This window comes from Phyllostomus discolor, chromosome X (genome assembly GCF_004126475.2).
Source record: "Phyllostomus discolor isolate MPI-MPIP mPhyDis1 chromosome X, mPhyDis1.pri.v3, whole genome shotgun sequence".
In the NCBI taxonomy this organism is placed as follows: Eukaryota; Metazoa; Chordata; class Mammalia; order Chiroptera; family Phyllostomidae; genus Phyllostomus; species Phyllostomus discolor.
In genome coordinates, this window is record NC_050198.1 from 7,263,217 (window position 1) to 7,277,994 (window position 14,778).

Here is a 14,778-nt window from a genome sequence, read left to right on the forward strand (position 1 = left end):
CCCGAGGATTAAGGAGCCTCTGGAAGCTGTGCTAGCTCCCGTGCATTCAGAGGAGCAGGCAGAAAGACAGGCAGTAAAGTCCAGAGAGGAAGTAGCAGTGTCAACACAAGTGCTGCGAGCCTTCCTTTGTAGAAAGTCACCAATGAAAGACAATCAACTTGGGTATTAAGCAGCTCTAACACAGAGTCAACAAAAGCAAAAGCTATCTAGAGTCCTGGCTGGTGTGGCTCAGTGGCTTGAGTGCCAGCCTGCAAACCAAAGGGTCGCCGGTTCAATTCCCAGTCAGGGCACATGCCTGGGTTGAGGGCCAGGTCCCCAGTTGGGGGTATGCAAGAGGCAACCACACATTGATGTTTCTCTCCCTCTCTGTCTCCTTCCCTTCCCCTCTCTAAAATAATAAATAAATAAAATCTAAAGAAAAAAGATATCTAGAGCTACCACACCATTTTGAGAGAGGAGATCGATCGAGCCATTAAATCATCAACCAGCAGCAGGTGTTCCTAAGGATGCACTCTAGGATCTATGCTGACTTTTAGATCACAAGTTTAGTCCTGGTTAGGGCCACAGAGCACAGAAATACAGCACCAGGATAAATTCTAAGAATCACAGAATCTTAGCCCCAAAGGGCCTATGACCGCATTACTTTATTGTAAAGAAGCATAGCCAAGGTGAGAAAGAGAACGTAACAATTGTTGAGTGCAGATCTGGTCTTTTCTGTACTTTGAAGCTGATCCTGACTGAGAAACAGGCACTTACCTGGGAAGAGAATGTTGAGTGCGGCCAGCACGGCTTGCTGGATGATGCTGTCCATCACAAACATCAAGTGGCAGTTACTTACGTGGTTTCTCAAAATTTCATTTACCTATAAATCACAAAAATCCACATTTCTGGTCCATTGTACTTCTAAAAATATATGACTTCTTACTAATTCTAATTTGCTTCTACTCTCTGAGATACAGCATTAACTAGGCTGCTCTGGATTTCTGCCCTACTTACATTTCTTCTGGTCTGAGTCTTTCTCCAAGCTGACCCCAAGTGTGCTGGGGCCCAGGAGATGGGCACAGTGATCACATCTACCGTACTGGGCCTCTTCACTGCTTACTCACCGACCACTTACTGAGCAACTTTGAAGCTTCAGGCTCTGTGTTGCGGGCTTGACACAAAGCTCAGCCAGACATGGTCTCAGGCCTGGAACAACTCACACTTGCTTGGGCAATCACATAAGCTTCAACCCCAAACCTAGTCGGCTGGAAGAGAATACTTGTTCCCAAATTCTACACTCCTGCTATTTGTAGCCAAATGCAAATGGCTCATTCACCTGCATTCGCATATTCAGTGTTTAAAAGGAACTGCTGAAACTGGGATTCAGGAGTAAACAGGTGAAAAGGGATGGGGACTGAGAGATGGTAATTTAACTCCATGGGCTTGTTATAAGCTGTTTCAGTGAGCTTCCTGCCTTCTGGCATGTTTTTAGGGCCAGATATAGTACTTACAGCACTGTGAAATCCAAACAGTACCAGCTGAATCTGACCAAGGGACGGGCTGTCAAATTCCAGGTCCACTTCTAGCTTTGATATCATAGATGCCATCACCTTGACCTCCTGGGAGTGGATGAAGTCCCTCAAGAACCTAATTATTTGCTTGAAGTGGTCGACTGAGAGGTACAGCTCTTCCGAACTCTAATCTCACACACACACACACACACACACACACACACACAAATCATGTTCATTAAGTCAGAGAGGAAGGGAAATTCAAGTATTGTGGGAAACTAGATTAACTAGGTTGTTCATTATGCATTCGCTAAGGAACTGTGGACACCTCAGGTGAGATGGGGTCTCTCTTCCTGAAATTCCTTCCATCTTTCCTGTTACAGGGTTATGTGGCCCTTTTCCTCACTGGCCTGCACACATGCAACTAAGCCCCCTTAGGAATGGTCCTGCCATCCTGTTTAACCCCTTGTAAGATCCCCCTTGATGGGCTTTGTCGGAAGGGGCAGAGTGGGGCAGTGGTCTCTCCCCAAAAGGACCTTTTGTTATCTAAGTTATAATTTCAATATTTTCATCCATAACCTTTCTCCCTAAGGTGGCTGTTCTCCCAGAGCAGGTCAAAGGCTGGGAGTCCCTGGGCTTTGTGCTACCTTTTGGCTTGTTTTCCACCAGGGGGCAGCACCACCCCATCCATGTCTAGATTCACCGCAGTGTTTTGCAAACTGGTTTCAGTGGAGTTCTTTATTCCCCCTTTGTATTTTCTTTTGTTTGTTGAAGGGATGAACATTGAGAAATACCTGTGATTATTGTCACTGCAAATGTTCCAGGGTAGCAGAAACCTTGGCCCCACTGGCCCTGTTCTGGGACCTATACATGCTCCCCCTAGCCTGTACCTGGGTCACGCACTCCTGCAGCCTGGCAACCAGCTGCTTCTGCTCCTCCCTGAGGATTCTGTACAGGATGGCACGGCACTCGTCATCCTTGTTCAGCAGGAAGAGGCCTGATTCCCTGCTCTCAGGGTACAAGGTTGTGATCTGGTCTTCTAAGCCACAGATATCATCCGGAATACTGAGGACAAACACAGGTGACAGACAACCGGTGTCCCCGAGCAAAGCCTCTACTCTAAGACACCAGAGGGAAGGGACTAAGAGCTGACTCTGCAGTCTCGCCTTCAAGAAGATAAAATTACAGGATGCAGGCTGATGGAGGAGAGATGCAGTATGTTTTCTATCCTCCTTAGCAGCATTGTTGGGAGAGGGAGGGAAAAGGGGAGGGGGAAGGGAAGTGGGATGGAGAGGAGGGTGAGAGGGAGAATGAGGGAAAACTGGGGAGGCAGAAGTGGTGAGGGAGGAGGGGGTGGGAAAGAGGGCCGGAGGAGACAGAAGAGAAGGGAACAAGGGAAGAAAGAAGGGAGAGGAGAGACCCGTAAGAGAACACACCACACCCTCCCCTCCCATTGCTGGCCACCTGCCACCCTACAGATCCATCAGAAAGGAAGCAAAAGTCCTTCACATCCAACTGATTTTGACCTGGGAGTTATTTCACCCACCCCTCCCCCCTGAATAAGCAGCCCTCACAGGCCAAAAGCAAAAGGACAGGACAAGCAATACCTGAGCAGGTGGCAGATATCATGCTTGGGCTCCCAGACTGTGTCAATGGACCTGGCAGGCTGCTCCTCCAACTCCAGGGGTTCAGGGTCACACTCCTTGCTGCTGTGGTCCATGCACTCACCCATGTCCAGGGCCGGGGCAATGGACTGGAAATTCTCTGTGTGGGGGCAAAGATGAAGGGGAGGGGGCTCAGAGAGGTAGGGGAAGGCTCAGAGAGGGTGGGTGCAAAAGGGGGAACTAAGAAAGGGAGGATGCTTGAGGAAAGGCTCAGAGAGGGAAAATGCTGGGGTGGGGAAGCTCAGAGAGGGAGACAGGAGGCTGAGCGAGGACCCATGCTGGGGCTTTGTAAGCCTATGCTGTTCTAACTGCTACGAACAAATACCCAAGGATCCTGGTAAGATGTGGCTTCTGCTTCAGCATGTCTGTGATGGGCCTAAGGTTCTGGGTTCTGACCAGCCTGTGGGCAACACTGATGTAGCAAGTCACGCTCTGGGAGCAATATGCTGAGGTGCTCTGTTCTGCCTCAGATGCTAGCCACACCAGGGGAAAAAAGAATGGCTTCATTTTCAGGGGCCACTCTTAGGTCCCTGCCAGTAGGACTTACTGCCTTAGAAGGCATCACTTGGCTACAGTGGACTGCAGGACAGCCGCCACAGGCAAACTCCAGACATGTCCTTCAATCCAGGTAAGGAGCCACACAAGGGAACAGGCTAGGCTCCTAAAATGAAGCGCTATGCCTTGCAGGTGGGGAAGACACAAAACCCCAGCCACAGTCCCTGTGGCTTCCCTCCTTGACACAATCCCCAAAAAGACTTTAACAAGGTTGGGGGGCGGCATCACTGTCACCTGTGGGGCTTCCCCCACCTCCATTAGGAAATCAAAGGACATTCATTGGTTGTGTTTTGACAACCCCACACCTGCTGCACCAGCCTATCTCCTGCCACTCTTCACAAAAATGGGTGCAGTATGGGCTCACTCGGCACTCTGGAGAGCTGTTGCTCTCTCAACACAGAACCCAGGGGCCCAGTAGGTCACCCAGCTGTCCTGGTAGGCCTCACCTGATGGCTTGGGAGCTGTTTGGGTCTTCTTACATTTGTTCACCTGGCTTATGAAACTGTTTTTGAGCAGGTCAATGGCAGTGGCACGTCTCTGGGGTTCTGGCTCAAAACAGCGTAAAAGGAAGGCTCTGGCTGCAGCTGAAAGGACTTCTGGAATATCAGGGTGGATCTTAAACATCCCCACCTGCATTTGAGGGAGAAGTGATCGATGAGACAGTGAGGCCTCAGGGAACCTAGTGTATATGCCTTCAATACAAAGCTCCCCACTTGCCATCCTGAGGGGCTGGGGATGCAGCACCTCAATGACTTGCACCTGTGTCCAAGCCCCACTGGCCTCTTAGACTTTCCCTAGTAGATTGTGGGGGAAATGATGATGGGGGAGTTTCAGAGCCTAGGCCTTAAGAAGCCTTAGGGCTTCTGCTGCAAGTCCTTTCGGAGCCCTGAAACCACCATGCTGAGGAGACACCCAGGGTGAAGGGCCACATAGATGAGGGCCTCTGAGAACATCCTGTCCCAGCCAAGCCATCACATAAGTGAGTCTGGGTAAGACCAGGCAGAGAGCCAATAGTCAGGCCACAGAATCATGGGAAATAAAAAGTGATTGTTTTCAGCCTCTATAGTTTTGCGGTGGTTGGTTTGTTACACAGAAGATAATTGAGATGAGGCTGGGACCAGAGCCTGCAGCAGGATGCTCTAACTGAGGAGGTCCAGAGGCATCTGTGATCTGTTCCCTCACACACAGAGTCCCCAAAGGATGGCCTACTGACCTCTAAGGTCTGCACATTTGCAGCCCAAATCTTCTACCTCCAGCTGTAAAACACGTGCAGAGCATACCTGGAGGCTAGTCCCTCATGAACCATACCCTTATCCCCATGGGGTACAACTGTCCAAGGAAGGGGCGCTGCCCTTTCCTCTTCAGGCTACTGCTACAATTTCTATTTCAGCTCCCACTTCTGGTCAGCTCATCCTTGTCCTGCTAAAGGCTCTCTGTCCCTGTGGAGGGGAGCAGAGGTTGGGACTGAGCTGTCACATGACACTATGACATGGCAATGCTTCCAGAAGTCCTGATCATCTATCTTGCATAACCCATCCTGCATAACTGTCCCCATCAGGGGAAGCTCTCTTTTCTTAGTTCTTGTCTTAAAGTTTGCAATCTTCCCTGCATCTTTTTGAAACCCACCAGATAAGGTCTGGGTGTAAGCCCTTCTGGTCCCCAGATCCACTCCATTTCTAGCTCCTCAGCACCCCTGGGGCTGGTGAAGCCTCCCTTGCACCCTAAACAAGATCTAGGAGCTGCAGAGAATGACCTTTCTACTTCACATCCACAAGTACCTTGACCAGGATGCACTTACACTTTCTGACACGCTTCTTGTCATGGGCTCAAGAGTTTCGGTTGGGGGAGCAGGGAATGGGGAGTTACTAACCAAAAGGCATAAGGTTCCAGTTAAGCAAGATGAGACCGTTCTGGAGACCTGCTACACAGCATCATACCTGGAGTCCACAAGACTGTACTTACTGTGTGCTGGAAAGTCTGTTAAGGGGTAGACGTCATGTTATGTGTTCTTAACACAATAAAAATTTGAAAACAAGTTTTGGATTCTGAGAACACTAAACACTGGATGGAATTCAACCCCCAAAATTTGAAATGCAGGGTGCATTACAAGTGGCATTCCTCACTTCAGGGGTAGGGACATGAGAGAACAAGGACCAGAGACAGAAATTCAGGACAAAAACCCAAAGAGGTAAGGGGTCTCAGAAAGAAAACAAACATGGGTGACACCCTAGCACCTTGAAACTACACTACTTTTACAGGTGCTTCACTCTTAACTCAAAGGTTTTTCAGGGCTGCCATGAATAAAGTGGGTGGTTTAAAATAACCAATCTAGTCTCATAGCTCTGGAGGCTAAAAGTCTGAAACCTCGGTGTCAGCCAAGCTCTGTCTCTCTAGGAGAGAAGCCTGCCTTTCTTCTTCCCAGTTTCTGGTGGTGGCTGGCAATGCTTGGTGTTCCTTGGCTTGCAGATGCGTCACTGCAATTTCTGTCTCCACTCTCACATGGCCACCTCTCTGTGTCTCTTCACATGTTCTCTCTGTGAGTGTCTGTGCCCAAATTTCCCCTTTTTATAAGGATACCAGTCATGTGGGATTAGGTCCATGTGACTGATCCCTTTTTAACTTATTTCTGTAAAGACTGTGTTTCCAAATAATGTCATATTCTGAGGTACTAGGGGATTAGATCTTCAATATATCTTTTTTTGGAGGACACAATTAAACCCATAACAGCTACTTTGGGGGGGAACCCCCTTATGGGTTTCGTTTTCGATACTACCCAGAAGTTTCTTGAAATTTTTCTGAAGGATTGTAGGGGTCCCAAAAATAATTTCTACAGTCTTCACAGAGAGAACACAGGAGACATTATTTAATAGTACCTTTCTAATCTGTAGTAAAGACTGACCTTACATGCCAACCTAAAAACTCAATATATTTTCAAAGACTTTGTATAGCTAATTAGCTAACCAGAAACATGAGGAAGAGATAGAGGGGAGTGACTCATGCCCTATGGATGAACTGAGCAAGTCACAGCCTCCAGATAGGTTTCCTGAGTGTTACAGATAGTTGAGAGCAGATCAGTGGCCAGCCATGGCTCTCAGGCTGGCCCTGATCTTTTTCTCAGCACCAGCTACTATTTATTCTGAGGCCTATGACTGAAGCAGCAGGTAAGATCTTCAATGGCCCCAGTTGTCTCCATCATGGATAGACATGAAGGGCTAGTGGAGATCTCTGTTGTCCTCCAGCCCTGGTAGTCAGGGTCTTGTTGGGACTGCAGATGCCAAAGGACACTTGTCGACTTCAGTTCTTGGCTTTAGAGCTGCCTGACAGCTGCTGGGAAGGTGGGGAGCTCTGAGAACCTTCTGCAGGGGCTGGGCTTGAGGAAAGCACCCACAGCATCCACAGCACCATGGGCTGGACTTGGCTCATGGGCACAAACCTGCACTCATGCTTTTCAGTTCTTTCTGGCAACTAGGTTGAGCTGGAGGCCCAGCAGACATGTAGGTGGGCTGAGAAGCAAGAAGGAAGAAATCACATTCTAGAGTCACATTACACCAGGCTGCTTTTATGCACTGCAGCCTCACTGTCCATAAGCAGTGGCCATTTGACCTTCGGTCCTTTGACCTTCCTTCTTAGCCTTGGACCAAACAAAAAGGCTCCACAAAAGGTCATGGCTGGTAATGGACTCTTAAGACTACAGCCCTCTTCAACTTTTCCAAGCGTACAAGAGACAGAAGCTGCAGACCTGACCTTGGACACACAGGGCTGTCCTGGCATCAGGTTCCCTTGGAGTCACTAGCAAGTATGTCATGTCCTTAAGGGAGCATGCCCAATGGTAAAACCCCACCCACAGTGGCCAATGGTCCTACGTGGGCCTCCATGTGCATGGGTCGCCCTTCGTGTTAGCTGTGGAAGGGTTTTATTTTCTATTTTTATTTATTTAATAATGTTTTAAATTAATTCTGGGAGGGTTTTCAGAATGACAACAAAAACATCACCAGACACTCAAAGTTCCATCTGTCCCAAACTCACTCAGAAGCCTGTTCTCCAAAGACACAGACCCATGTGTACTTTGAGTCTTACCCAGTACAAGAGCAAATACCGATTCAAAATAAGAGGCTTAATTCTTCCTGCAAAAATAAGGGAAGAGGCATCCCTCTTTTCTTAGAATATTTACTTTAGAAAACTTGTAAGTTCTCCCTCTTTGAGGTATAGATCAATATTTTAAAAAGGTAAGTAAGCCTCTTGCTGGGAATGTTTTTCTCAAGGACCCAGGAGCCATGTCTTTGAACACCCCCATCAAGGAGATGCCTCTGTCTCCTGGTGTCTGTTGGAGTATAAAAGCCCAACTTCAGTGGCACCTCACTTCAAAACTACCACCTATCTTAAAGATCTGAGGTTATTTTTCCTTTGGGTAAAACAGAGATGGTCACCCCAATGAATGTCTGGTGAGCTATTGTGACCAATGGCACTACCCAGCCCTCGCACCTGAGAGCTAGTTAGCATTTCTCTTGAGAACACAGATGGAAAGGGTTGTACTGCTTGATTCAATAAAAGGATGACAGTTATTTCTGTCTTTGTCATCTCTTAGCGGATTGCCTATGATGCACAGCATACTCTGGCTGAATGCCTGTTCTACAATAAAACTGTTTCCTTTCTCTTCTATCTTTGTGGAGGGGTTTCTGGATTGGAAGGACATTTTGATTTTCATGACATTTCCCCAACGCCAGCAACTAAATCACCAAACATGTCTTACTTTGTACAATGCCACTTGAGGATCACCGAGCTCATAGAATGGAGGCCTGCCAGTGGCCATCTCAACGACGGTGCAGCCTAGGGACCAAATATCAGCTGGGGAGCCATACCCACGAAGTCCTTGATTGATAATCTCAGGTGCCATGTACTGCAGAGTGCCTATTGGGAAAAAAGAAAACACACATTGTGGGCACATTATTGTATAAAAACTAAGCAGATCATTAGTAAACAAGAGTGTGAACTCTAAAACTCTAACTCTCATATTAATGACAGATGGGGCCTAGTCTCATGCATAAATGATATGGTTGCATCTTTTCTTTAACCAGAGACATGCAACATGTCTTCCTTTAATACTAATCATGTTGAGAGAGGGTCACTCAGCCCCATGAAGGATAAGTGGGCCAAATTTAATACGCACATATTAACACAAGCCAGAGAGAGGGACACCACAATGTAAGAAACACAGTGCAGGACCTTTGGGAGCTGCCTAGTGGAGGAGACAGACATGGTGATGATGATGGTGATACAGTGGCAATGGTAAAATAGAGTAAGTACTATAACAAGTATGTACACATAGGGCTTCAAAAATATGGATAACAACTTGCTTGATTCTGTCTGGTTTGAACCAGGGAAAGATATGGCTGGGTCAGCATGGGTCTCTGAGAAGTAAATGCTAAGATAGGATTAGACTTATGAAAGATTTATTGGGGATAAGGTATATGGAGAATAAAAGAGGAGGGAGCAGGATGGGCAGGGGGAGCTGTGGAACTGCAATGCAGGTCTGATGCCTCTGGAAAAGGGCAGGATGAAGGAAGAATTGAGTAGGAAGGGTTTCAGATAGCACAACAGCCCTGAGCTAGCTCCAGCCATGTCAGTGCGGAATCCCAAAGCTGCCCACTGGCAGAGTCCCATATTTGTTCTAGTACCCCCTGGCTGGGAATAGTTGGGATAAAGCATGACCTCCCATGAACATGGTGACAGGTCCAAAGGGGCAGCAGCTGGGGGTGCCAGTGAACTAGACCCCTGCCACAAAGGTCAAAGAAGTGGACAAAAGGATGGGAGGACTTCCAAGTAAGTGGAAGAGATTAAGAAAAGGCCCATGGCTGTGAAGTACAGATTGAGTCCAGGGAACTACAAACAATGCCTGACACAGGGCAGGGGTGGAAGAACGAAGGAGGCAGTGGCTAGGGTGCAGAAATGTATTCCGAAGGCTTTGGACCTTTCTCCTGGGGCTCATGAGCCACCAGAAGTTGTCACAGGGAAGGTGGTGATCAGACAGGGAGGAGGGGCTGTTGGAGAGATGGAAACAGAGAGGACAATCAAGAGTTCTGGCAGTAAAATCTTTGGTTTTCTTAGAAACTAAGCCTGAGGAAAGGGGAAGTGTAGAAGCAACAGCAGCAGACATTATATGCTGGCAAAGAGGTTTCTACTAAGCAGCAAACTCAGAGATGACATGGGCCAAGGTGTGAATAAAGATCACTGATGCACAGAGAAAATTCAAGTGCCTGTCTCTAGAAGATCACCAACCAAATCACGTTTCCCAGGTCTTGATCACTGAAGAAAACGCTCATTGGTTTAAAAAACATATGGAGATGCTACCTGCTACATCCTCCTCTTGAAGATCAATGTCTTAGTAGCACTTTTCCTTCTTATGAGCCTTTGAGAGGGTCTAGGACAACTCTGACCAATAGAATGTTGGCAATAGTGGAAATATTTTATTCTGTGCTGTTCATTATGGTAGCCACTGACCACACATAACCGTGGCTGGTTAGAATGAAGAAATGGATTTTAATTTAAAATGGTAAAAACTGTCTTTAGTTCTTACTATTTTAAAGCTAAATCGCATTGAATCAGTGAGTCTAACAGAGCAGCGGGGCAGACATGACAGCTTTGGTCTCCCAGCTGAAAGCCTGCTGGTGGGCAAATGTTCAGATGGCTGCAAGGTTGGGCAAGGTGAAAAAGCTCAGCATTTGATGTGCTGTTCGGCATTCCCAGAGTCCCAGGAAGGGAACTTCCAGTGCCACAATATCCCCTTCAGGCTCCTGCTGCTATGAAGCACCGAGGGAAAGGCTTTGGCAGGAAATGTGCCTTCTGACTAATCCCTAGTTCATTCATTAAGGAAAGATTTGACACTGTGCTGTTTCTTGTTATTATCTCGTGGTTCTGCTCTGTGATGCTGGGTCTGAGAGTCTACAAACCACGTTTCTGCTTTGCCAGCTGCTCCCTATTAGGCTCTCCCAGTAGGTGGCACTAGGGAGTGAGAGAGTCTGGAAGGATGGAGGAAGAAAAGATTGGTTACTTGCTCCTCATCTACGGACTGTTCCTCTGACCAAGCTTCACTTTGCAAGTTCCAGTGACAGCGCTTGGCTTCAGTTTCTAGCTTTCTCGGCCATCCAAATACAGTTGTACCCCAGTACTCGTCGTTAATTCGGTTTGGAACTTGTAACAAGTGCTGAAACTTATGAGTACACGAATGATAAATCATTTTCTCTTGCGGGGCAGTGTTGTGACTCATACAAATTCTAGCAAGTCCAGAGCAAGTGCCAAGTGCTGAAACATTTTTTTTCTCATCAAAGTGTGACGAGTACAGGGCTTGACAAGTTCTGAAGCCGATGAGTAGTGAAGTATGACTGCACTTCCAGAACCAGCTTCATCTTGCTCCCTCAGAGTTACCTGTTCCAGCCCAGTGCCACTGCCTCATGAGAGGTCTGAAAATCTCTGTGCACACCCCACCAAGGCCTAGGGCTATAGACTGCTTACTGATAACTCAGTCTCAGTAAACAGTTCTTTCTATTAAATTGTCCCTGTAAAAATACCTGGGGTGATTTCAATTTTCCTGCTTGGACCCTGACTAACACAATCACTAAAAGTTAATTCTTTTCTTTTTTACTAAAAGTTAATTCTTAAAAGAGCAAGGGACTAAATTTACCAAGTTATTCAACAGTAAATAGCTCTAAACCAAAATGCAACAGCTTATTGACTCTGGTCAACTAAATGTCCACCTTAGTACAACTATTTCATGATTGGAGGATTAAACTACTTAATGATAAACTGGGAGACTTTCTTTATAGGGAATCATAGTGAACACCACTCTTTCTAAAGGCAAGGACTTAGCGATGACATCCATATTAGTTATTTATTGCTACATAATAGATTACCCCAAACTTCAGCAGCTTAAAACAACACTTAGGATCTCACACAATTTCTGACTGTTGGAATCCAGGGACTGCTGGGCTGCGTGGATGTGGCCCAGGCTGTCTCACCTTAGACCACAGCAAACATGTCAGTGGGGGCTGCAGTCACCTGAAGGTTCAACTGTTTACAGGGAATGGATGGTTGCCCTAGGAATACTGTAGTAAATAAAATGGAGCACCCAGATGGAGGATCCACTCCCAAGCCCACGCACTCATGTGGGGGCTGGGAAGGGCCTCTAGTTTCTTCCTAGTGTAATCCTCAATAGGGTGGCTCCAATCATACCTTCCCCCAGAGCAAGTGATGCAAAAGAGAAGACCCACTGCCTTTTCTGACCTAGCCTCCAGGTCACACATCACTGCTCTGCCTTATTTGATTCATTAGAAGTGAGTCACTAAGTTTAGCTTTCATTCAAGGGGAGGAAATTACACAAGGCTGTGAGTACCAGGAGGTGGGGATCACTGAGGGGGCTCATCATGGAGACTATGGCCACAGCATCAGATTTCCAATTAGCACTCAATGGCTTACGAAGTGTCTCCATGGAGTGTTTGTCCACCTGACTCTCATAATTCCATGAGGTCAGGCCGAGGAGGCACTATCTACTGTTATTTCCATCTCACATCCGAGGAAACAGAGCAGCCAGGGGATTCGCTCAAGCTAAAACCCAGGTCTTCTGTCTCCAAATTTGCAGCTATGCACCGTGACATAGCTGATTTATGTAATAAATCTAGGAGAAACACAAGTGAAAGAAAAGCTGCCTGAATAAAAGGAGCTGATGCAAGGATTTCCAAAGTGATAATGTGACTTGTTTCCATATGACCAGAGAGTGTAGAGCAACAGTGGGAACCTGGGTGCTCCATTTTATTTACTACGGTATTCCTAGGGCAACTATCCATTCCCTGTAAACAGCCCAGAGATGGAGCCATGTGACTATTTCAAACAGTTAAGGGGTTGTCCCCAGGTGGTGTGCATGCTATGCACTGTAGCAAAGGCTGGCTTCCGTCAAGAAAACCAAGTGAAGATGCCATAGGGGGTATCTGAATGATACAGAACTTCTGGAACATTTGATTGCCTTAAAAATGGCTCTTTTAGAGAGGCTAGAGAGCTTCATATCCTCCTTAAGTGCACTCCCCCAACCCCAGGTGTGCCCACACACAGCTCACCTGGCCAGCCATGGCTCTCAGGTACCGATATCCATGCAGGGGTGTGGAGCTCCAAAAAAGGTGACCAGAGGATCCATGGCTACTGACCCAGGGACCTCCCACCCAGATCAAGGGGTTCAAAGGGTTGAAAGAGTAGAGACTAGAGGTGGGAGGTATTGAAAGTGACTTCTTTAGAGAAAACTGTGCTGGGAGGTCTACCCTCTCTCATGAAGGGAACTGGGGAAGGGCTGCCCCCAGAAGGGTGTGGGCCTATAGTGACTCAAGCAACTCAACATCCACTTAGCATAATCACACTTGAAAGGAGACCACATGTATTAGTATCTTTCATGGGCCCCTTTGAGATAATATTAAAGCCCAAAGTTTGAAAATTTAATATTAACGAAGCACAGAAATGAGAAGTTTCATCTTTCCACAGCCCCAGGGCTACCTCAGTTGCCCTACCCAAGGGATGGCCCTGGTAGAAAGGGGCCCCACTTCCTCTTCCTGAACGCCTTTTGCAGGCTCCTTGGGTCCCACTCAGAGCTACATATGTATGTGTCCCCTGCAGGTAAGCTGCACAGATTGCTGGTTCCCATGGGAACAAAAGCAGCTTAGAGCAGCAGTGTGGGGGACCATGGGTCTACAGATACTGCCACGCCCTCTTGACAGCAGGTGAGAGGTGCATGAACCCCAGATACCAGATGTGGGACCTGTTGTATAAATAATGCCTTAGGGTCATTTAAAAAGAAATCCTGCCCCAAGGCAGTGCTGGATCCCTCACAGCAGGAACACATGGACAAATGAATATAATGACTGAGCGGGGGTGGGGAGCAGGGGGCAGTCAGCTAAAGAATACGCCCCTGCCCATGGCATTGGGAGCTATATCCAGAGGGACCCAGCCATGGAGTGTTAATAGTAATAGCACACAAAGTCAGCCTAGAACAGTGAGAGTGAAGCTAAAATATGCTGTAGCCCTTTCCTCTCCTCCTATAGCTAGTCCAGAGGAAAGAGGTGAGGAAAGGAGAAAAGGCCTACATCCCAACTCTAGTGCTGCCTGCCACTGGGCCAGCAGGAACAGGGGAAGAGTCTGCCCCTTTAACGAGGACCAGAGCATTGACCAGTATGGTAGCTGGAGCTCTCCCAAGTATGGTGTGCAGACTGTTAGCTTCTCAAAGTGCCACTAAGACTTTCTCTTTCAGTTGTCCGAGGGTGGGGGGGGGAGGTTTTAGGAAGTGAGTGAAAAAGTGAAGGGATTAAGAAGTACAAGTTGGTAGTGACAGAACAGTCATGAGGATGTAGAGTACAGCATAGGGAATACAGTTCATACTATTGTGATAACTAAGTATGGTGTCAGGTGGATACTTGAAACACTGGGGGGACCACTCTATAAAGTACATGATTTTCTAGCCACTACGCTGAACATCTAAACATGATACAGAATATTAAATGTAAAGTGTCATTGACAAATGCAAATAAATAAATAAGAAACTAAACATTTTTTTAAAAAGACTTTCTCTTTGTTATCTACTGGTAGCTGGAAAAGTCACAGAAAAGGACAGGTGCCCTGAGCAGGATATAAAGGGCAGTGGGAGACAAAAATAAAATGGCTGTTACGATTACACCCTCTGAGTCCAATACATTTAACATGTGAGTTATGTCCCCAAATTTAATTCTCTCAAAGGCTCCTGCTGGCTCTAATAACCTGTGACTTCTAAGTGTGAAGCAATACTTATTTCACAAATACTTCAGTTGCACTTGCTATGAACCAGGTACTGGTCAACGCACCTCACCAATATTAACTCATGTAAACCCTCAAAAAGCTCTATGAAGTAGGTACTATGAAGTTTTACTTGTGAAGCAACTGAGGCACAGAGAGGTTAAATAACATGCCCAAGGCCACACAGCTAGCAAGTGATTGAGCATGAATCTGAATCAAGGATGTTTACAGCTATAGACCAGAACAGAGTTCCTGTCCTGAGTTCC

At 47.0% G+C, this 14,778-nt stretch overlaps 1 protein-coding gene across 1 annotated transcript in view; it reads right to left on the bottom strand.

Moving 5' to 3' along the window:
- The window catches only part of MAP3K15 (mitogen-activated protein kinase kinase kinase 15), an 80,472-nt gene that overhangs the window by 4,512 nt on the left and 61,182 nt on the right, over positions 1-14,778 (bottom strand). The window contains exons 19-24 of the mRNA XM_036016847.1: positions 8,463-8,620; positions 4,159-4,342; positions 3,079-3,257; positions 2,384-2,767; positions 1,494-1,679; positions 757-862 (exon numbers count right to left, since the gene is read on the bottom strand). Coding sequence (XP_035872740.1) covers positions 757-862; positions 1,494-1,679; positions 2,384-2,767; positions 3,079-3,257; positions 4,159-4,342; positions 8,463-8,620 — 1,197 coding nt within the window. The remainder of the gene's footprint in view (positions 1-756; positions 863-1,493; positions 1,680-2,383; positions 2,768-3,078; positions 3,258-4,158; positions 4,343-8,462; positions 8,621-14,778) is intronic.